Here is a 23,453-nt window from a genome sequence, read left to right as displayed (position 1 = left end):
CTTTTGGGGAACAAATCGCCAATTCAATTTACGAAGGCCTAAACTCTCGGTCAAAATATTTCACAGAGTTGATTTCAGAATCCCCAATTCATATATAATCAATCTCACAGACGATTACGGGTTTTCTTTGATTAAATCACGCACTTATTGGAATTTAACTTCACTCAGTCCAGTTTTTGGACAACCCAGCTTTTCGTCGTCGTAAGCGTCTCCACGACTACTTTCAAATAGCTTAAACTACTCGAAAAATTGAGAACGGGGTAAGCATTCAACACTGTATGCTTTTGGAAGCATTTGTTACATTTCGGTAAAACGTTTACCAAATATAACACAAAAGTCTATCGCAGCTCTCTGTTTGAAACTCATTTTCCGACCGTTCATCAAAATACACTTTCACTTTTGGCAGCACTATAACTGGGCTTCTAATAAAACGAATGTCATAAACAGTTGACAGAACACTAATGAAGGTTGATGCTTTCTATAAAATGTGGCGCCACTAGTTTCTTCTATTTCCGAAAAGTTCGGTTTCTTTGTCGATAGAGGATATAGATCCTGCAGTATTTCAGTCATTAAATATATTGTGTTAAGGTCAGGGACCACGAGATGGCGACATTTGTTGACCTGTCTCTTCACTGTGTGCCACTTAATTAGTCAGAGCCTTGGGTCAGCTATTTGTGATTGGATACCAGTGGAGAATGAAGTGCCCACTCAGTCTCCAAAAGATAGATAGGGTTAAAACGGCCTCGGCTACTTCCTATACGGGAATAAAAGGCATTAGATGATTTTTTTAAAACTGTCAAAATATTTAATATTAGAAGCCTGTGTAATTCAGTTGAAGTGGCGTTTGAGTCCCCTATGCTTGGTGGCTCGAAGAAAGACTTAAGTTCAAGTCTAGGCGCCGACTAGAAGAACATTTTCTAAGCCTGTCTTCGACCGGTTCCCGAGTTAGTCGATCTATGGGACGGGCATTTCCTTCCGGAAAACTCGGGTTTTTTCATCCCATAAACTCAAGAAAATCGACAGTATTACCCTGATTATTTCAGACAGTAATATATTTTGTTAGGGTTAGGTACGAAGAAATGGCAGCACTTGTTTGCCAGCATGTTCATCGGTGACTGCTGTAATTAGTGATAGACATGGGCTAGCAATCTCTGATTAGCCAACTGTGGAGATTGAACTGCCCACTCAGTCTCCAAAAGCTAGATAGGGTCTAAAGGCCTTGCCTACTCCCTATAAGGGAATAAAAGGCATTAGATGATTGAATTTTTTACTTATAATGTTTAATATTCTAGATCGGAAACCACCTCAGTCAATTCTCTCTACACTTTTCAACATCACTTCATCCTTTTGGAGACTAAATGACCAAATCTGTGCACCATCATCCATATGCGGTCTGAGTGAAGCCTTATATAATGGAATCATAACATTTTTCTACATGTCAGTATCCTTCATATTAGTGCCAAAAGCCGCTGTGATGACTTCACAATTTTAGCAAAACTTCTTCGAAACTTCAGGGAGGACCTATCTACCATCACTCTCAGATCTCCCATTTCCTCAACCTACTTCTCTAATATATCCACCAATCTACCAATCTTATAATTTGCATCCCATATGTGCTTCATGAATATTGAACTTTCACACTTTGCTACCTTATACTCAATAATCCACTCATTTGATCATTCACCAAAATTAATTCCGAACGTATTCAAGATACTTGCAATGGTAGAACTTCTGTTGCACCTTCATTACTTTTTGTCAGTACTGCATCACTCGCAAATAACTGTATATTACACCACTGAAGCCCACTTCAATATCAAGTACGAACACATTTAACAGCTTCGGTCCTAAATCACCCTTGAGCACATCACTAGTGAATTTCCTCTGTGTGATCTCGATCAACATACAAAATTTGCTAATACCAATCAGTCAGCTAATCCCTAAACCATCGCATTGTTCTACTGTTATATTCATCTCCATCTATTCCAATTCAATTACCAGCTTGTAATTTGGTAATCTCTCAAAGGCTTTTGCAAAATGCCAATATTCTACCGTTTAAGCATCCCCTCCCTGGTCTAATGCATTTATCGTCTTCTTATAATAAGTAGATAACTAAAGCACGATATCCTTTTAGCAAATCCGTGCTGTTTATCACAGGAAATGCTGCTGTTTTCAAACTAATTCTGCATCTTGCTCATCACTAGATTCCCTAAGACGTTGAACACAACTCCAGCCAATCAGATTGGCCTGTAACTCAAATCCTTAATATTATAGCGCCTTTATGTAGTGGAACAATTTTGCCTTCTTTCCATTCTTTGGAACTTGATTTAATATAAGTTAAATATGTACGCTAAAGCTATTGTTAATTTCCTGGCGCTTCTGCTCAACACATATGTTGATACCACCAAAACGTATGGGCTTATTGACATCAAGTTCACTTAATTGCTCATATACCTATGCACTCACGAGCAGTTGTGCCTTTTCCGCCCTACTGCTTTCAATTTCTGTATGATGGTACTTTCATGCGATTGAAATACCCATGAGTTGCTCAAATCTCCACTATATTCTCCTCAGTAGTAGCATTCTACTACTTCCACCAACCATTCTTTCTTATTCTGCCAACCTATCTGAACACCTCATTATGATTTTTTTTCGTCTGACTTCATTAGCCAACTGCTGCTCATGTCCTATTTTCCTCTTACAAAACGAGCGCCACCTTCCTTACTTGCTCTTTGTACTTCTCTTTAATCGTACAATTGCTGCTCATCCTTTGCTTCATCCATAATTCCTTCTGCTTTCAAACTGTACACTTCCTTCATACATCCATGTTACTTCTATCTTATTGATCTCTTGACCTAAAGAGTGCATTCAGACATTGCCTCTGCCAGATGGTTTTGTATTGGTCCTGAACGGCATAATATTATTATTAAAAGAGACCTCCAGGGAGGAGACTCATCGAGGGAGGCCACACACACACACACACACACACACACACACACACACACACACACACACACACACACACACACACACACACACACACACACACACACACACACACACACACACACACACACACACACACACACACACACACACACACACACACACACACACACACACACACACACACACACACACACACACACACAGCTTTCATACTTATTCCTGAATTTATTCACATTGCTTGCACTCACAACGTCGAAAGGCCATCTATTCCAACTTGATGTCACGCACCACACTCTGAGAAAAATATCTAGCCCTCACACCCTTCTTGGTGGTCTTCATTCTCAGTTTCCAAGGATGTCCTTTTGTTCTTTCCCCAACCTTCATAAATTGAAAAATTTTATCAATTGAAATCCTGTATGACCCTTTCAGTAGTATGTAAGTCTCAATCATATCACCCCTCTTTCTCCTGTTTGATAACGTTCTACAAATTCTCAGTGTAGCTTCATAATCAGTATTCCAGAATCCTCATATCATTTTTAACACTCTCCTTTGTACGTTCTCCAATATCAGAATCACAACGGAAACCAAGAGACCCAAACTGCGCACAATAGCCCAAGTAAGGTCTTATCAAGGCCTTGTAAAAAAGCAAAATATCATCCTTATCTCTACATGTAAACGTTCCAGCATTGCAATTAACGTTTGTGTTGTATTTGCAATCTTTGGCATATCGCCAAAGTTAGTAGATCTCTGCCATGGGCAAGTGGGTTTTATCCCCCAAGAAACTCGGGTTTTTCGTCGCGTAAAGAAAGAAAATGGACCATAAAATCCACATTATTTCAGGCATTAAATATATTTCGTTACGGTTAGGGACATGAGATGACGGCACTTGTTGTGCCGTCTCTCTTCACAGTGTGTCACTTAATTATTGATAGCCTTGGGGCAGCTATCTCTGATTGGGTACCAGTCGAGATTGAACTGCCCTCTCAGTCTGGAAAAGTTAGATAGGGCTAAAATAGTCTCGCCTACTCCCTATACGGGAATAAAAAGGCGTTATGGGAATTTGATTTGGTGATAAAATATAATGGGGTTCTTCTTCTCTATACTGTCCTCTACTCTACGTCTCATTTTTTGTTGTATAACTATATGTAATTTCTATTTGTCTAACAGGATGCCGGTTTGACATGAACGTTTGTAACTGTGTTTAGGTGGGAGATAAACCGGATTTCCAGGATATGTTCTAAAAAATAAACAAAAAGTAGGTTAAAAATAACAATTCTTAGCCCGTCTATGATACAGAGGTGCTATGGGTCGAAAGTTGGCACTCGTAGCCTACTGGTTGTAATTTGTAAGCATCAGGAAGCTGCTTTTATTATTATTTTCTCGCTTTTGCTTAACTTAGTCATGAAATCGTTGCCCAGGATCCACGACTGGAACAAACACGCAGACATGCTTTACAACGTGAGTTTTAGTAGCATACATGTGTCAGCAAAACGCGTAACCTCGGGACCAGATGCTACCAGTCCAACTCCCTCACCATCTGATTAAGGAAGGTTAATTCACACAGTTTATTGTTTGTTTCAAATATACCATTAGTAATGTATTTAAAATAAAAAGCCAAAAGGCTAGTTTTCTGGCAATTGAATAGATATTAAATGGATAAGAATCCTATATTGTTATATAGCCAGTAAGTGAAACTCAAGATCGACAACTACGATCTATGAGTTTCAATGCCGAAAAGCTATCGGCGAAGGCAATTCGATGGAAAGGTGGAGCAAGTCCCTCACTATTCTTGATATTCTCTCATAATGTAAAACACAGCTCCTAGGAGATGTAATACTGTCATCACATTATGAGGGAAAGTCACTACGCAGACCGGTTTCAACCTTTTTTGAGGTCTCATCAGTGAGCAGATAGACCTGGAAAATATCAAAGCTTAGTGAAAGAACTGTTTTCACTAAGTATTTGCAATAAAAATTTGTTATTCGTTAAATTTTGATTTTCCAGCATTCAAAAGAATCTGAAACACAAAATATTGTTTTGAAATATTCTGTTTTTCCGATTCAGCCACATTTTAGACTTTTATCAAATTTCGATAGAAAGCTATTTTAATAATTTTTTTTTTTTTTTTTTTTTTGGGAACAGAAACTTTTTTTTTGTTAATTTTGCAGTGCATTTTTAAATTGGGGATACCTTTTCTATAAATAGAAAAAAATGGGAGAAAAGTCTGAAACAGTTAATTAAATGTTTTTTCTCCCAATTTTGTCGTGCTTTCATTTTTATATATTTTCACATTTGACTGTCTGAAAGCATGTTGCATTGGAAATGGTAAGTTTTTTTTTTTTTTTTTGTCGGTTGGGGGTGAGGGGGGAATATTTAAGACATGTTTTTTATATGTAGCAGTGATAAAAGCAGGCTTCGTGCATAATGACCTGCATTAAGAATGTGAATCTGTAGGTTAGTTGTGAGTTTTATGGACTTGGATTCCTTTACCTAGATTTACTTAAGAGTATTTTACCATCAGCTGTGCATGCAAATGAAGTTCACTGTTGAATTCATATATTCTTTCACGAAATCCATATGAGGTTTGGCACATTTTGCCAATAGTCATATGATATTGAGTATAGAACAGTGAGCCAAGCTGCATCAGGATGCCACGAAATGAAAAAAAGTTGAACTTGGTACACCAGCCTTTCCATCCCCAACAACAAAAACTTTAGTAAAACTTAATGCTTTGTCTTGTTTTGTGAACGGCGACAAACTAGATGTCAGAGTAGGCGCTAGTGTTAGTGGTCTGTGAGTTATTTCATTAATTTGCAAATGCTTGTTATTGGATTTTTTCAATTTTTGTGTGTATGCTCGTGATTTAGTCTAGTAAAAGGGAGGTCGTTATTCTGTTCTATTTGTGGTGTACGCTTGGAAACCGTTGAGTTATATTTCATTTATACGCATAATCCGCAAAATGATTTAGTAGCTTCTACCGATCATTCGAAATTAAATGTTATGGTAAGTTATCAAGTATGCCAGTTTGACAGGTTAGTTGTAGTAAACTGCTGACCGGCATGTTGTATCTGAAGTTATTCCAGTTAAAAGTTTTGCATTTTACATGTGAACAGAAAAGATTTGTCTAAAGAGGAAATAACAGTTTAGTTTCAAACCGGATTTGACTTTTCTTGCCTACTCCGGTTTAGACAGTAGTTTTGAATTCATAGTTATTTGGTTTACGATAATTCTGAATGTGGCGTTTGAAGTGAATTTGTACGATCCCCGTTTGTCCCATTGCGTCCTGCAGGTTAGCCAGTCTATGGTTAACGGACAAACTGGGAGGAAGAACATACGCAATTAACATACAACGCTATCCTGATGGTCTTGATTGTTTCTGCTGTAATTCTAAACGAACAAGGAAACAAGCACCCCCTAGTATTTATGTATTTTTATTTTTGGGGGAACATTTAGAAATGTGTTTCAAACGGAGAGAATAAAGCTGTTCAACAGGATACACAAACAGGCTTTAGTAATCATAGGAGTAAAAATTTTATCTTACCTTTTAGTACTCATTTGAAGTTGTCATAAGTATGTTGTAATTTTATCTTTCCTCTTTTGGATCATCTCTTTCGTACTTCACTCCAGTCATTTTGACTTTTATTAAAATTTACTTTCACTACCATTTATTGAAATGAAATTTTAATTGGAGTTATTACTAATGGAACATATTTAAGCATCTCCATAGTGCAATTGGAAGAACCATGTCCCTTCAATTGGAAAAGAACCAAGTTTGATTCTCATTGTGACAAGAGGAATCTTTATATGAGTTTTTTTAGTTGAAGGTGAGTTAGTCAATCTCATATGGAGGTAGCAATTATTTTTTTCTCACAGAAACTTGAGTTTTTCATCTAGCATAGAGGCAAACTGGCTGTGAGAGAATATGTAATTTACAGACACCAAATACTGTTGTTGGTAGTTGTGTAGTTGGAGAATTAAGTAGAAGAAACGGTGAGGTGTGGAGTAATGTGCCCTCCCATGATGAGTTCAAGGACTCCTTGAAGGTGTCACATAATAACATTATTATCATCATCAAATTCCTGATATATAACCTCTTGGGTGTATAGGATATGATAGTACTACATGAAAAATTTACATCATTACTAACTTCTTATCTATAATTTTTCTCCAAATCAGTCTGTTAAATGTCAAGACTCCAATATTATCAAGTCTTATATATTTCTGTATTCTAAGGCACTTTTTACTGTATCAATTCACCTATATCTTGGTCTTCCTCTGGGTTTTAGTTTTTAGTAGTTTAGTAGTTTCTGCCAACCTGGCAGAGAACACTTCTTTTGCTAATCTTTCCTTTACCATTCTGTTTAAGTGACCATACCACCTGAGATTAGCTCTGCTAACACATTCCTGGATGCTGACAATATCAAGTTCTTTCCTAATATCCTCGTTTTTAATATGATATTGCCATTGATGCCATCTCTTCATGCCATTGATGCCATCTCTTCATGCCCCCAATCTCTCTCAGGACTCATATCTGTGGTCTCTAGTCTTTGGTCAAGTGTTTTACTTCTAACCCAGCTCTCAGATCCATAAGTTAAAATTGGTTTAAATACTGTCTTCGATACAGCTAATTTAGTGTTTTGGCTAATTTCTGTGTTATTCCATATAAATTTATTCATTTGACTTCCAATCATATCAACTTTGCTGATTCTGTTGTTGCCTATTTCTATATTTAATTTACCATCTTCACTAAAAATTGTGCCTAAGTAGCTGAAATGTTTTACTTGTTCTATAAGTTCTCCATTCACAATGCAGTTGATATTTTCAATGTTTCTGCCTATTTTCATTGTGTTTATGTTTTTAATGCTGACCTTTATACCATATCTATTACTACAGTTATTCAATTTAGTCATGGAATCTTGCAGACTTGTAGTGGATTTATTTAGAAGTATAACACCATCCACAGAAAGCAAAGATCTGAGATTAACACCTCCAATTTTGATATCAGGTTTAATGCCATAATGTGATCCATATATTATTATTATTCCTGATACCTCCAAGGAGTCCGAAGACTCATTGCGGGAGGACACCTACAACTGTCTCAACCACTACACCAAACCTCTACTTACGAATCAACACCATCTACTACCCACCACCACACCACAACAACTAGTATTTTTTGTCTGTAAATTGCGTGTGTTCTGAAGGGCCGATTTGTCAGGATGAAAAACCTGAGTTTCTGGGACAAAAAACCCTGCTACCTCCGTATGAGATCGGCTAACTCGCCTTCGATTGAAATCGTCCAGATAAAGATTCCTCCCGTTGTGACCAGAATCGAACTTAGGTCTATTCCAATCGAAGGGTGCAATGTACCGTCATTCTTCCAAATGCGCTATGGAGGCGCTTCGTTATATAGAAAATGAATAACAGAGGGGATAATGTACATCCTCGTCTGACACCATATTTAACATTAAACCATCTTCGTGTACCGCCTTGAATTCTAACTGCTGATTTACCACTCAAATAGAGACGAAGTATTGCTTGATATAATGCTCCATTAACACCATATAACTGTAGCATTTGGAATAGCCTCTCTCTCTCTTGGCACCTTGTCATATGCCTTTTCCAGATCTATAAAACTTAAATACAGATCTTTGTTATATTCCCATTATTTCTCAACTATCTGTCATAAAGTGTAAATCTGATCCTGATAGCCTCTATTTGGCCCGAATCCAGCTTGTTCTTCATCAAGCTTTTCTTCCACAATCCTTAACAGGTTCTCATGTATACTTTCATATATCTTACCAGGAACATTACTTATTGTTCCTGGTGTATGCCTCTGTAATTCTCACATTGTTTTATTTCTCTTTTTATATATGGGTACTATGAGAGCTCTACTCCAATCATCCGGAATTCATCCCTCTGTCCAGGCCTTCTGAACTATGCAGTGCAGCCACTGTATGACTTTTATACCTCCATTCTTGAACATTTGTGGTTGAATATCATCTATTCTTGCTGCCTTTCCACATTTCAGGCTTTTGATGGCTTTTTCTACTTCAAGTATGGATATGTATTTCTGACTGCATGCTTGGTCAGTGTTTTTTTTACCACTGTGCTGTCATTACTGCTTGTTTCATTTAGTAGTTTTTCAAAGTAATTACTCCATACTTCAAGGAGATCTTTTTCTCCTGTTTTCATGTCACCTTTATCATCCCTAATTCCTTTTACAGCACTTATTATTATTATATCACACCTCCAGGGAGTCCAAAGACTGATCGAAGGAGGGCATCAGTTCTACAGCTCCTTGTCTCACTACTCCACCAACCTTAAATATTCTAACACCAATGCCATCTACTGCTGACTACCACCACTATTGCTTTCACAGACAATCACAAACACCCATGCCCATGGCAGGATTCGAATCCCCCAGCCTTTTGGCTTGCGAGCAGATTTGCTGACCACTTGGCCAACCAGGCTGGCACTCTTCCCCCATTTCTGAACTTCAACAACATCCAGGATATCTTGCCACCTTCTTGATATTTATTTTCTGTGTTCTTGCCAAACTCTCCTCCCATGACTTTTGTTTAGCTTTCTTACATTTGTCTCTAGGGTGTTTGAGGATCAAAGCTGTATAACTGAGAGACCTCCACATAGCCTTTCAAGGAATGTGGAGAACCGACCAACTCTTCTGACCTAATTTCCAATCCTCACCTTCTCGTGGTGCACCCTGTTGGATATCTACCTGGATACTGAATGAATGAGGATGGGCTAGCAATTTTGAATTTATCTGACCAAATTGTATTCTTATTGGCTTAAATCAAAATATAAAATAATGGTACAACATGACGAGATTTTATGTTGGCTGGAGCGTCACCCAGTTAAACAAGGTCCCTGTTGTTTTCACCAGGGAGCCAGGGTGAACAGCGAAACGTCAGCTACTGGAACAAACCCTAAACACACCCCAACTCAATATCACCAGAGTTGAAGATCGGTACTATCAACATAAGAAGCTTGAATGGCAAAGAAATGGAGCCAGCTGAGGAATTAGAGAAATACCAGATCGACATAATAAGGGAGATTGAAACAAAAAAGTCAAAAACTGGTGAGAGATCTTTCTGAGCAATAAATACAAAATGTTATATTCAGGCAATGACAATCAGGGAAAAGAAGGGGTAGCATTGTATTCAACACTAAATACGAGACTAATCTTCTTGAATGACAGGCAGTCTCAAGTAGAGTGATGTGGGCAAATATCAGAATGGGGCACTGGACAATGAGACTTATTTGTGTCTATGGTCTCACAGAAGGCTCTACTAAGGTAGAAGTGGAAGAATTTTTTTGAGGCTCTAGAGAAAGCTACTGAGACAATGAAAAAGGAAAAGTTGGTCCTTGTTGGGGATCTAAATAGAAGAGTAGGAAGTGATTGTCAGACATACAAAAAAATTTTGGGAAAATTTGGAGAAAAGAGCAAAGCTAATAATAATGGCAAATACCCGTTGGACTTCTGCTCAGGATATGGACTGGTTATTATTAACACCATGTTCCAACATAAAAATGTGCAAAAATTCACATGGAGAGAAGAGGCAAGGAATAAGAAAAGTCTCATTGACTATGTTATTGTTGATAGTGAAGTTTTCTCACTGGTGCAGGACAACAGAGTGTACAGAGGATTTGAAATTGGAAGTGATCACTATTTAGTCTTGAGCAGGATAAAATTAAATTTCATATTGAAAAGAATAACATGTAAGAAAGTTTCAGCTAATCAGCTAACGCCTTTTTATTCCCGTATACGGGAGTAGGCGAGGCCATTTAGCCCTATCTAACTTTTTGGAGACTGAGTGGACAGTTCAATCTCCACTGGTACCAATCAGAGATAGATGGCCCAAGGCTATCACTAATTAAGCGGTACACAGTGAAGAGAGATGGCTCAAATGTGCCGCCATCTTGTGGTCCCTAACCCTAACACAATATATTTAATGTCTGAAATAATGTGGGTTCTACGGTCGATTTTCTTGAGTTTACGGGACGAAAAACCCGAGTTTCCGGGAGGAAAATCCCGCTTGCCCGTGCCAGAGATCGACTAACTCGGGAACCGGTCGAAAAAAGGCTTAGAAAAATTTCCTCTAGTCGCCGACTAGACTCGAAACCAATTCTTCCTTCGTGCGGCCAAGCGCCGTGGTGTGCAAACGCCACATCCACTGAGCTACACAGGCTCTCGTAAGAAAGTTTTAAAGCGAATAAAGTTGAGCAGCTCTGAGATGTGAACCGCAGACTAAAATATACTAAGACTATTGAAGAAAAAAATGAGAGTTTGAGAACAGGAACCAAACCTTGGAGATTCAGTGGCAAACCTTGAAGAAAACCCTGATTGATTTAACCAGAGAGGCATGTGGTGAGGTTGTCTGCAAGAAAAGAAAAATCAGAACTCCATGGTGCACACTGGAAGTAAAAGAGGCTGTGAAGGAAAAGAAGAAAGCATATCAAAAATTCCTGGGAGATAAGTCAGCTTGTGCTCTTAGAGAATACAGAGACAAATGTAGGAAAGCTAAACACTGTGTAAAACTAACTAAACACAAGTCATGGGAGGACTTTGGCAAGAACATAGAAAAATGAATATCAAGAAGGTGGTAAAATAATCTGGAGGTTGTTGAAGAAGCTCAGAAATGGAGGAAAGAGTGCTGTAAAAGGAATTAGAGAAGATAAAGTTGACATGAAAACAGGAATAAAAGATATCCTTAAAGTATGGAGTAATTACTTTGAAAAATTGCTAAATGAAACAACCAGTGATGATAGCACACTGGTAAAAAAAACACTCAACAGGTATTCAGTCAGGAATATATATCCATACTTGAAGTAGAAAAAGCTATGAAAGGCTTGAAATGTGGAAAGGCACCAAGAGTAGATGATATTCGACTAGAAATGCTCTTAAGTATAGTTCGCCCACCGATTTGAGGTCCCTCGACACTTCTGTGCATCTCAGAAAAAGAAGAATCCATTCCAATAATAGTGTAATCAGTCCGTATAGTGGGATGAGTTGTTTATTATTACCGGTCGGAAAATTAACTTCTCTTTTATGATTATTGTAGTTAACTATGTTGCTTGTATAACAGTTGGAAAATTTTACCTATAAAGCACGTGATTTCGTGTGTTGGCGACCAATTCGGACGTCCTTCATTTTTTTCTCCCCTTCAGCATGAATAGACTATTCTTGGAAAGACGCGAAGCAGGGACCTGGAAACGGTGGGCGAACTATATCATGGTATAAAAGTCTTACAGTGGCTGCACTGCATAATTCAGAAGACGTGGACAGAGGGACAAATTCCCAATGATTGGAGTAGAGTTCTCATAATATCCATATATAAAAAGGGAAATGAAACTGAATGTGAGAATTACAGAGGTATTTCCCTACTGAGTGTTCCTGGCAAGATCTATGCAAGTATACTTGAGAAACGGTTGAGAAGAATTGTGGAAGAAAAGCTTGGTGAAGAACAAGCTGGATTCAGGCCAAATAGAGGCTGTCATGATCAGATCTTCACTTTACGACAAATAGTCGAGAAGTCGTGGAAATATCACGAAGATCTGTATTTAAGTTTTGTCGTTATGGAAAAGGCATATGACAAGGTGCCAAGAGAGAAGCTATTCAATACGCTATAGTTATATGGTGTCAATGGGACATTATATCAAGTAATACATTGCTTATTTGAGGTAAATCAGCACTTAGGATTGAAGAAAGTACAGGAAGATGGTTTAATGTTAAATCTGGTGTGAGACAAGGATGTACATTATCTATATGAATCATATGAAGGAAAGTGGTATTAAACTTGATATCAAAATTGGAGATGTTAATGTCAGCTCTTTGCTTTATGCAGATGATGTTATAATTCTAAATAAATCTGCTACAAGTCTGCAAGATTCCCTGATTAAATTGAATAACTGTTGTAATAGATATGGTATGAAGGTCAGCAATAAAAAGACAAAGACAATGAAAATAGGCAGCATCGTTGAAAACGTCAACTGCTTTGTTAATGGAGAACCTGTGGAACACAAATAAAACATTTCTGCTACTTAGGCATGATTTTTAGTGAAGATTGTAAATTAAATATGGAAATAGACAACAGAATGAACAAAGCTAGTATGGTAGAAAGTCAATTGAATAAATTCATATGGATTAAGAGAGAAATTAGTCAGAACACTAAATTAGCAGTATACAAGAAAGTGTTCAAACCAGTTTTAACTTATGGATATGAGAGCTGATTCAGAAGTAAAGCGCTTAAAGAAAGTCTAGAGAGTGTAGATGTGAGAGTCCTGAGAAAGATTTGTGTTGTGAACAGATGGCATCATTGGGAATATCATATTAAAAACAAGGACTGGAAAGAACTTGACGTTGTCAATATCCAGGAATTTGTTAGCAGAGCTAATCTCAGATGGTATGGTCACTTAAACAGAATGGTAGAGAAAAGATTAGCAAAAGAAGTGTTCTCTGCCAGGTTGTCAGAAAAAAGTCCCAGAGGAAGACCAAGATTCAAATGGATTGATATGGTGCGAACTGTCTTAGATGATAGAAATATAAGATCTGATAATGTTGGAGTCTTGACAAGTAACAGACTGATTTGGAGGAAAATTGTTGATAGGAAGTTAGTAAAGATGAAAATTTTTCATGTAGTACTATCATATCCTGTACACCCCTTGAGGGTACATGGCAAGAATTTGATGATGATGACATTTTTCTCTGTATTCTCTAAGAGCACAAACTGACTTATTTGCCAGGAACTTTTGATAACTTTTCTTCTTTTCCTTCATTACCTCTTTAACTTCCTGTATCCACCATGGAGTTCTGATTTTCCTATCCTTGCACACACCTTCACCACATGCCTCTCTTGCTGAATCAATCAATGTTTTTTTTTCATTGCTTGCCACTGAATCTCCAAGGTTTGGTTCCTGCTCTCAAACTCTTTCATTTTATCTCGAATAATATTTGTGTATTTTAGTCTACAGTGCACATGTGAGAGCTGCTCAATATCAAATTATCTGAATTTAATTTTGGGTTATCTAACATATAATTCAGTCCTGCGTTAACAAAAAAAAAATTAATAAATAATTAATATTAGTGTACTTTTTGGGTCCTCCATGAAATTACAAGACTCAAACCAAGTGGTCTTTGCTGCCCTTTTCAAAGTCTGTTCAACCTCATCTTTATTCATTTTGTGTTAATGCATTCACCATCTTGGTCAGTACGTTCTCTTGCCTTTCCAGTCAGTGCAGAAAATTTACTTGATAATCATGCCTATATGCAACTGACAAGTTTTCTGCTTTCCAACCATCCCATCCATATTGGCAATTCATTGTAGGGTGCCCACCCATCTACACATTCTATCTATTTTACCACCTTATTTTATTTTTTGTGACTGCATTGTCTATGAACACTCTAGGCTTTACACCTAATTTCAGAACAAACACTAAATACCCCTTATCAGCTGTGTCACATTTGTAAGTTCAAGATTTTGCAAAATGCTAAATCTTGAACTGGGAATAGAGGTGGAATGGTATGATATATTTCATGAAGATAGAAAGGGCAAAAAGGAGGGTGGAGTGCCAATGATGATAAAGAAAGAGTTATGTCCATACAAGGTAGAGATGCAAGGGAGAAATAGTGCAGCGATTTTGATGCAGCATGCTGTGAAATCGAGGTGAATAGAATGAAATACTTAGTCTGATATTGCTATAGACCTCGTACTATGGAAGGTAGTGACTATGAAATGTATAAGCAAATGGGAAAAGGGTGATCATTATAGATGATTTAATTATGGTAATATAGATTGGTATGATGAGATCGCAACTGGAACTAAAGAAAATGAGTTTCTCGAGTTTTTGAGGGACATCTACTTCAGGCAGTATTTGATGATCATCTCATCAGAGGATGTTATTATAAATGAGGTGTCAAATCTTCCTTTAATTGGAGAGTGACCATGAAGTGATTAGCTGGGTGGCCACCAGCTGGGTGAGGACTTCAGTGTGGAAAGGGTATATGTGGAACTACAAGCCTGGTGATTGTGAGAAGCTCAGGAGAAAACTTGCAGATCTAGCATAGAATGAGGAGTTGGGTGGAAAGAAGATCAGTGCTGCTTGGTGATATTCAAGAACTATCTGATAGAAGCAATGTCTAAATGTATTCGAAGGGTCAGAAAATGAAATAAGTTAGGTGTGAAATTGAAAGTTTTTCACTTGGTTATACTATAAATTAAAGATGCCAAGAAATTATATTATTTGTTTAATCCTTTATCCAAGTGTAAGCAAACAAAATTTGCATGTGAAGTAACTTCACGACTGGGCATTTCGTATATAGAGACTAATGACTTCACATCGGATATTAAGGCAAGTGATGTGAAGCCATTAGTTTCTATATATGAGTTGCCCATTTATGAAGTTACTTCATGCTTAAATTTTGTTTGCTTACACTTGGATAAAGGTGTTGGAAGTTTTTTCCCGCTTGGTTAGACTATAATAAATTTAGATTAATCCTTTATCGAAGTGTAAGCAAACAAAGTTTGCACCTGAAGCATCTTCAGGACTAAGGCAACTTGTGGTAAAGGTGGACCAAGTTCGCATCACTCCTTGTCTTATCTCCCATAATGCAAAGCACATCTCCTTATGGACATGTATAATGCTATTGCTTACACTTGGATAAAGGATTAAACTAAATTTATTATAGTCTAACCAAGTGGGAAAAAACTTCCAACATCTTTCTCTAAATCCAAAGTAATTTAATAATAAGGTGAGACAGCTTTTGGCAACTCGTATAGGTAAATGACTTCTCCATTGCTTTCACCTTAGTATCACCACCTCTGGGTCTGGCTCCCACTGACAAGACCTCAGTAAAGGTTGAAGCCGGTCTGGGTAGTGGTCCTTCCCTTAATGCATAGCATTATACATGTCTGCAAGGTGATGTGCTTTGCATTATGGGAGATACTAAGACAGGGAGTGATGAGAGCTTGGTCAACCTTTACCACGAGTTGCCTTAGTCCTGAAGATGTTTGAGGTGCAAACTTTGTTTGCTTACAATAATAAATTTAGTTTAATCCTTTATCCAAGTGTGAGCACACAAAGTTTGTGCCTGAAAGTATCTTCAGGACAGGGGTAAGGTGGTACAACACCAGGGCACTGCTTGCAAAGGTGGAGCAAGCTACCAACACTCCTATCTCAGTATCTCCCATAATGCAAAACACATCTCCACAACACCAGGCACACCTTTGCAAGGAGTGCCCTGGTGTTGTACCACCTTACCCCTGTCCTGAAGATACTTTCAGGTGCAAACTTTGTTTGCTCACACTTGGATAAAGGATTAAACTAAATTTGTTATACTCTAACCAAGTGAAAAATAAACTTTCAACATCTTTCTCTAAATCCAGAGTAATTTATTAAAAAAAGGATGGCACACCATTTGGCAACTCCTATAGGTGGAGATGACCTGCTAATGCTTCTGCCTGGTATCTCCACTTGGGCCTGGCTCTCACTGAAGAGACCTCAATAAAGGTCGAAACTAGTCTGGGTTGTGGCCCTTCCCTTAATGCATAACATTAGACATATCTGCAAGGAGATGTGTTTTGCATTATGGGATATACTGAGATAGCTTGCTATCTCAGTATCTCAATGTTGGTAGCTTGCTCCACCTTTGCAAGGAGTGCCCTGGTGTTGTACCACCTTACCCCTATCCTGAAGATACTTTCAGGTGCAAACTTTGTTTGCTCACACTTGGATAAAGGATTAAACTAAATTTATTATACTTAGATAAAGGATTAAACGAAGAATGTAATTTCTTGACATCTTTAATTTATAAGTGTGAAATGGATTAATGAAAGATTAAGCATGCAATATAGAGTAAGAAGGCAATATAACATCAGTGGTAATAATTCTATGAGGAGTACAAAGAGCAAGTTACTTGATTGTTAATGGTAGCAGTGTGAGCAGCAGTTAACTAATTGAAGCCGAAAAAGTCCTAGGGAATGCTTTTGATTTGTAGCCAACAAAAAAAAAAAAAAAAAAAAAAAAAAAATTGGTAGGATGACATAGATGATTTAATTCGGTCAGAAATGCTCAAATATGGAGATGTAAAAGTTTTATAGTGTATGCCTTGCATAATTCAGAAGGCCTGGTCAGAGGATCAATTCCAAATGACTGGAGCAGAGCTCTCATAGTACACATTTCTAAAAAGGGAAATAAAATTGAATGCAAGAGTTAGAAGTATTTCCCTATTCATTGTTCCTGGTAAGAGAAACAGCTAAGAAAAATTATGGAATTGAAGCTCGATGAAAAACAAGCTGGATTCAGGCCAAATAGTGGTTGTCAGGATCAGATTTTCACTTTAAGACAAATAGTTGAGAAATTTTGGGAATATAATAAGGATTTGTATTTAAGTTTTATTTATCAGGAAAAGGCATATTACAAGGTGCCAAGAGGAATGTTCTTCAAATTGCCACTGTTCTATGGTTTAAATGACTTTAAATCAAGCAATGCTTAGTTTATATTTGAGTTGTAAGTCAGTGGTTAGAATAGAAGAAAGTACAGGAAGATAGTTTGATGTTAAATCAGGTGTGAGATAAGGATGTATATTATCTTCACTGTTATTCATCATCAGTATGGAACACATTATGAAGCAAATGGGTAATAAACCTGATATCAAAATTGGTGATGTTAATGAAGTGGACCAGTCAAGATGGATTGTTAAGGGCCATTCTTGTTTTAGTAATACAGTCGAGTTTTATAATAAAGTGATGCGCATTTGATGAGGGAAAGGTATATTCTATCGTTTTGGATTTTATAATAGCATTTAACAAGGTACCACATGATAAGCTGATATTTAAGTTGCGGCACTTGGGTTTAGATGTCAAGTTAGTGAACTGCATTTGGGATTGGCTATCTGGGTATCAGAAATGTGTATGGAGATGCAGTATCAAGAAGGCAGAAGGTTATAAGTGGGGTCTCATAGGGCTAGGCACTGGGACATGCATTGTTTAATCTTTATATCAATGACATTGTTAATGGATTTTAGGGGGATATTCAGTTGTTTTGCAGGTGATGTAAAGCTGGGAAGGGTTATTAGTAATAGTGCAGATATGGTAGTCATGCAAGAGGATTTGAATAAATTGGACTGATGGGCAAATGAATGAGGATCTCAGTTTAATGCAGCTAAATGTGAAGTCTTGAAGTTTGGGGATACTGTTGGAGGAAGTGGGGGATCTGGGGGTGATGATTGTTAGAAACCTGAAATTCAGGGAACACATTGCAAAGATGATGAAGGTAACCCAGAGGATTGCTTCAATACTGAGAAGGATGCTGAGTTACAGAGATAAGAGTTATCATCCCATTGTATAAAACCCTGATCATACCACACCTAGACTATTGTGCTCAAATTTGGTCCACAGGATTTGAAGGGGATAAATTAACTGTGGAAAGAGTGCAGGCAAATAACAAAGATGGTATCAGGAGTATACAATATTAATTATGAAAATAAGCTGAGAGAATGTAGAATGTACTTTGGTAGATAGAAGATGAAGAGGTGCTATGATTGAAACTTTTAAACTAGTGAGAGGTAGTTATGGGGTTGACACTGGGGAATTTTTTTTGTTCGGTGAACAGGTGGAAGAAGAGAGGTCAAAGGGCCATCCCTGGAAATTACAAAAGGGAATATTGAGCAAGAGGGTAAGAAGTGGTTTCTTTGTGTGGAGGGTATTTGAACCATGGAATGTACTGTCTGATAGAGTAGTGAGAGCACAAATGGTCAGTAAATTCGAGTGTTATGATAGATTTTGTGTTTTCTAGGGTGCGCCTTCCACAGAGAGTCTTGTGACTCCATGGAGGCTTGAATCATCATAATAATAATAATAATAATCTTTAGCTCTTTACTTTATGCAGATGTTATACTTCTAAAACAAAATCCATGACTAAATAAATAAATTGACTAAATAAAAAAACTAAAATTTAAAACTTTAAAACTAAAAAAAAAAGACTAAATAAAATGACTAAATAAATTTCTTTATATAATAAAAAAAAAATCAAGTACAAGTAATAAATTTGGTATGAAAATCAGCAATAGGCTGATATTGTAGGAAGTCAACTGAAACAGCTAAACTAGTTAGCTGTATACAAGACAGTATCCAAACTAATTTTAACTTACAGATCTCAGATCTGGGTTAGAAATAAAACACTTGTAATAAATTTGGTATGAAAATCAGCATTAAAAAGACAAGGACAGTTAAAATAGGCAGAAACATTGAAAACATCAACTATATCCTAAATGGCAAACCTATGAACAAGTTCATTTGTTTAGGCACAATTTTCAGTCAAGATGGTAAATTAAATATGGAAATAGACAACAAAATTAGTAAAGTTGGTATGGTAGGAAGTCAACTAAATAAATTTATATCGAATAAGAAAGAAATTAGTCAAAACACTAAATTAGCTTTATACAAGATGGTGTTCAAACCAATTTTAACTTGTGGTTCTGAGAGCTGGGTAAATAAATCACTTGATCAGAGACTGGAGATCTCTGATGTGAGAGTTCTGAGAAACATTAGTGGAGTGAACAGATGACATCAATGGTCGTAACACATTAAAAATGAGGATATTAGGAATGAACTTGCCGTTGTTAGCAGAGCTAACATCAGGTGGTCACTTGGATAGAATGGGAGAGAAAAGATTGACAAAACAAGTGTTCTTTGCCAGGGCGGCAGGAAAAAAGATGCCGAGGACTAAGATGGATGGATTGATATAGTAAAAAAATGCCTTTGAAGATAGAAATATATGATCCGATAATCTTGGAGTTTTGACTGATAACAGATTAATTTGGAGGAAAATTGTGAATCGGAAGTTTGTAATGATGGAACTGTTTCATGTTTAATATAATTATCTTGTGCACTCTGTGAGGGTACGTATCATGAATATTATGATGATGACATTGATTGGAGAAAATGGTGTAAGGACAACTGCTGCACGGGATATAGTACTTGAGATATTTAATGAGAAATTTGTAAAGGTCTTTCATCTTTGTAATTGTGACATTATGAGCAAACTTGATGTTAATAAGGCTGTGGGACTTGATGATATATCACTACGTATTTTGAAGGAATGGGTGAGGGAGTTGACATATATCTTTATATTTGTTTAATGAGTCTTACACAGGGCCATTGCCAGATTAGATTGCTCTCTGAGACAAACAGTTGAATATCATCCGGATGGATCATAAGACAAAAATATAAGAAAATCTCCAATTGCTATTTTGTTTTTATTACAAGAGAAACATTAATGCAAAACGATTACATAATAATATTAATTAAATGTTTGCTCTGCGGGGATATCACATAATAAAACTGTTCATAAGTTCTAAATTTAAATTACAAGTTATGTCTGCCTCTATAGTTATAGTTGCTAGACCAACTAATCTTTCTTGGGTCATTGCTGTTCACAAATAATTTTTAATCAGTTTAAGCTTGGAAAAACTTCTTTCTACGCTAACAATGACAGTGCCTACCACAATATGGCTGAACGAGCGCCCTTATTAAGCTGGTCCGTGAGGCAGGCCGCCATAATGCTACACCCTGTCGACGGTACTGGTCTTACATTTCAATTCAAGTTCCAAGGGATGGAAGGAAGAAGGCAAGATTCTATCGTTTCATAAGGGATAAGGAAGTGACAGAACTCAAGCATCAAATTATAGGCCAATCTGTGTGTCAGGCATGGTGGTTGTGTTGTAGAGGCTGATAAGAACTGGGATCCAGAATTGGGTTGACAACAGTACTATTAACTTTGATAAGCAGCATGGATTTGCTAAAGGGTGGTCATGTTTTAGTAATCTACTTACTTATTACAGTATGGTGGCAGGTTCATTGGACAAGGGAGATCGATACACATTGGTATACTTAGATTTTTCAAAGGCTTTGGTAGATTAGCACATGATAAGCTGATAGTCAAACTAAAGACGATGGGGTTGGATATTAGACTAGTGCATTGGATTGAAGATTAGCTATCTAATAGATGTCAGCAAGTTGTGTATTATCATCATCACGAACCATGGGTGCGGCACTCTTAGGGATCTGATGCCCTGTTGACTCTGTTGTCCCAGTGACGTCTGTTCTTTGCAGCATGACTTAGTTCTTGAAGAGTTTCCCCTGCACCAGTCTTTAATATCATCAGCCTGCTCACGATGAGGACGGCCTCTGACATTTGTTCTGCTCATTAGGCCAAACACCAATGACTTTCTTTCACTTGACATTCTAAAAGTATGTCCAAAGAGTTTTAATTTTCTTTGCATGACTTTTTGAAACAATCTGTTTTAGTTGTATCCTTCTGTACACTTTTTAATGTCTTATCTTCCGAGTCCAACCAACTCATAGAATTTTATGATAATACTGGCTTTCAAAAGTATTCTTCTCTCTGATTCATTTGTCATTATTCAAGTTTCACAACCATATAACACACTGCTGAAGATGCATGTGTTAAGAACGTTTAGTTTGGTTTTTAAGCTGATGTATCTACTCCTACTCTTCCAAATTTTGTCCATGGATTTTAGTGCTGTTAAAACATTTGCAGTCTAATTTTAATTTCTTTTTTACAGTTTAGATAATGTGATAATGAAGTAAACTGTTCCACATTCTCAAGTTTCTTTCTCTTTACAATGATCTTTTTTTCCAATCTCCCTTTCACTGAAACCCATTGTTTTTCTCTTTTCTATGTTCATCCTCAATCTTTATCTTTTCACTTCTCTATTTAGATTATGTATCATTTGCTCAAGTTTCATTTCGTCTTCAAGTTAATTTCATCTGCAAAGCACAGATGGTTGAATCTTATTCCACCAATGGAGATTCCTGTGTCCTCATTTCTAATTCTGTCCATCAATCTCTCCAGGTATGAAATGAAGATACTTGGTGATATTGGATCTGTTTCATGTCTTGTGCCTCTATTAATGGCAAACCAGACTCCACATCTGCCTCCTATCTTGACAGCCGCATGTGCATTCGTGTTGATTTCTTTCAATAGGTGAATTGCATGGCATCAATACTGTGTGATTCCAGTATAACCCAGATAATGTTTCGTTCAATGCTGTCGAAAGCTTTTTGAAAGTCCATGAAGCATGTAAATACTTTTTTATTCTTTTTCATACCTTTTCTGCGATGAGTCAAAAAGCTAATATTTAGATTGTATTGTACTCTTATCTTTTTGGAATCCTGCTTGTTCATCTGCCAGATGTTTTTCAATCTGGCTTTTTAGTCTTTCAGTTAGTATAATCCACTCAGCCAACCAGGCTGGCCTAGTTGGCCGAGTGGTTAGCTAATCTGCTCTCCAGCCAATAGGCTGTGTGTTCGAATCCCACCGTGGGCATGGATGTTTGTGATTGTCTGTGAAAATACTAGGTAGTAGTGGACAGTAGATGGTGTTGGTGTAGATGATGAGATTGAGTGGTGGAGACAGAGTTGTAGAGCAGGTGCCTTCCCTCGATGAGTCTTGGACTTCCTGGAGGTGTCAAATAATAAATATATAATCATCAAAACCTTACACAGGTGGCTTATCAGCACAATGGTTCTGTAATTATCGCATTCCCTTTTTTATGTAAGACTTATCTGCATTGACTTTTTCCATTCTTCTGGGGTGTGTCTGATCTTCCATGCTCCGTTGCAGATTTTGTGTATTACCCGTACAAGAGTATTGCCTCCATTTTTTATTATTTCTCCCATTATGCCATCATTTCCAGGACTTCTGTTGTTTTTTAATATTATTATTGCCTTTCTTACTTCATCTTCCAAGATATTGTTCTCAAAATCTGTCATTGGCAGTGATATTTCCTTTAACTCATTGGTTACATGTGTTAGTGTTTGATCAGTTTGTGTTTTATATAGGTTACTGCAATATTTCCATCTCTGTAAAATTTCTTCAATGTTCATTAAGGTCACGACTCTTTCATCCTTGATGGCTGTAAGTCTGGGTTGCCATTTTCTGTTGGTATTTCTGTTCAACTTATATACTTCTCTCGTCTTATATTCACCATGTTTCTCAATTTCCTTACATTGGTTTTCTAACAAATTGTTCTTGTCTGTCCTTGTGCTCTTCTCACCTCATTACACTTTTTTCTGTATTCTCTTTCTGCTGCTTCAGAGTTGTCATATTTCAGCCTCAATTTTCTTTTTTCTTGTACCAAGTTTAGGGTGTCTTGAGTAATCCATTTTTTTATTTATTTTTTATTTTTTAGGAATTGTTGCATTTACTGTTTTCAGTATTATTTCAGTTAGTTGTTCAACTTTTTTTGTGTCCTCGGTTTCTCCCAGGTCTTTTAATATTTTGTCCAGCGTTATTTTATATAAATTTCTGATATTGTCATCAGAGAGTTTTCCAATATTGGTTACCTTTAGGAGTCTGTTCCTTTGCATTGTTTTGAGTTTCAGGTTTAAGTTAGCGATCACCATACTGTGATCTGAGTCGACATCTGCTCCTTGAAAGGGTCTGCATTGTTGCACTGATGTAGT

At 37.1% G+C, this 23,453-nt stretch overlaps 1 protein-coding gene across 1 annotated transcript in view; it reads left to right on the top strand.

Annotated features, from left to right (window-relative positions):
- The first annotated feature begins 5,180 nt into the window (after window positions 1–5,180).
- LOC150098111 (cytosolic carboxypeptidase 1-like) overlaps window positions 5,181–23,453 on the top strand; it is a 551,906-nt gene continuing 533,633 nt past the window's right edge. Inside the window, exon 1 of the mRNA XM_090406686.1 lies at window positions 5,181–5,271. Coding sequence (XP_090262812.1) covers window positions 5,255–5,271 — 17 coding nt within the window. The 5' untranslated portion in view covers window positions 5,181–5,254. The remainder of the gene's footprint in view (window positions 5,272–23,453) is intronic.

Source organism: Typopeltis vanoorti, chromosome 16, assembly GCF_054136105.1.
Source record: "Typopeltis vanoorti isolate ZY-2024b chromosome 16, IOZ_Tvanoo_1.0, whole genome shotgun sequence".
Lineage (NCBI taxonomy): Eukaryota > Metazoa > Arthropoda > Arachnida > Uropygi > Thelyphonidae > Typopeltis > Typopeltis vanoorti.
The sequence above is the reverse complement of the archived record's forward strand: the minus strand, read 5'-3'. Positions and strand labels throughout refer to the sequence as shown.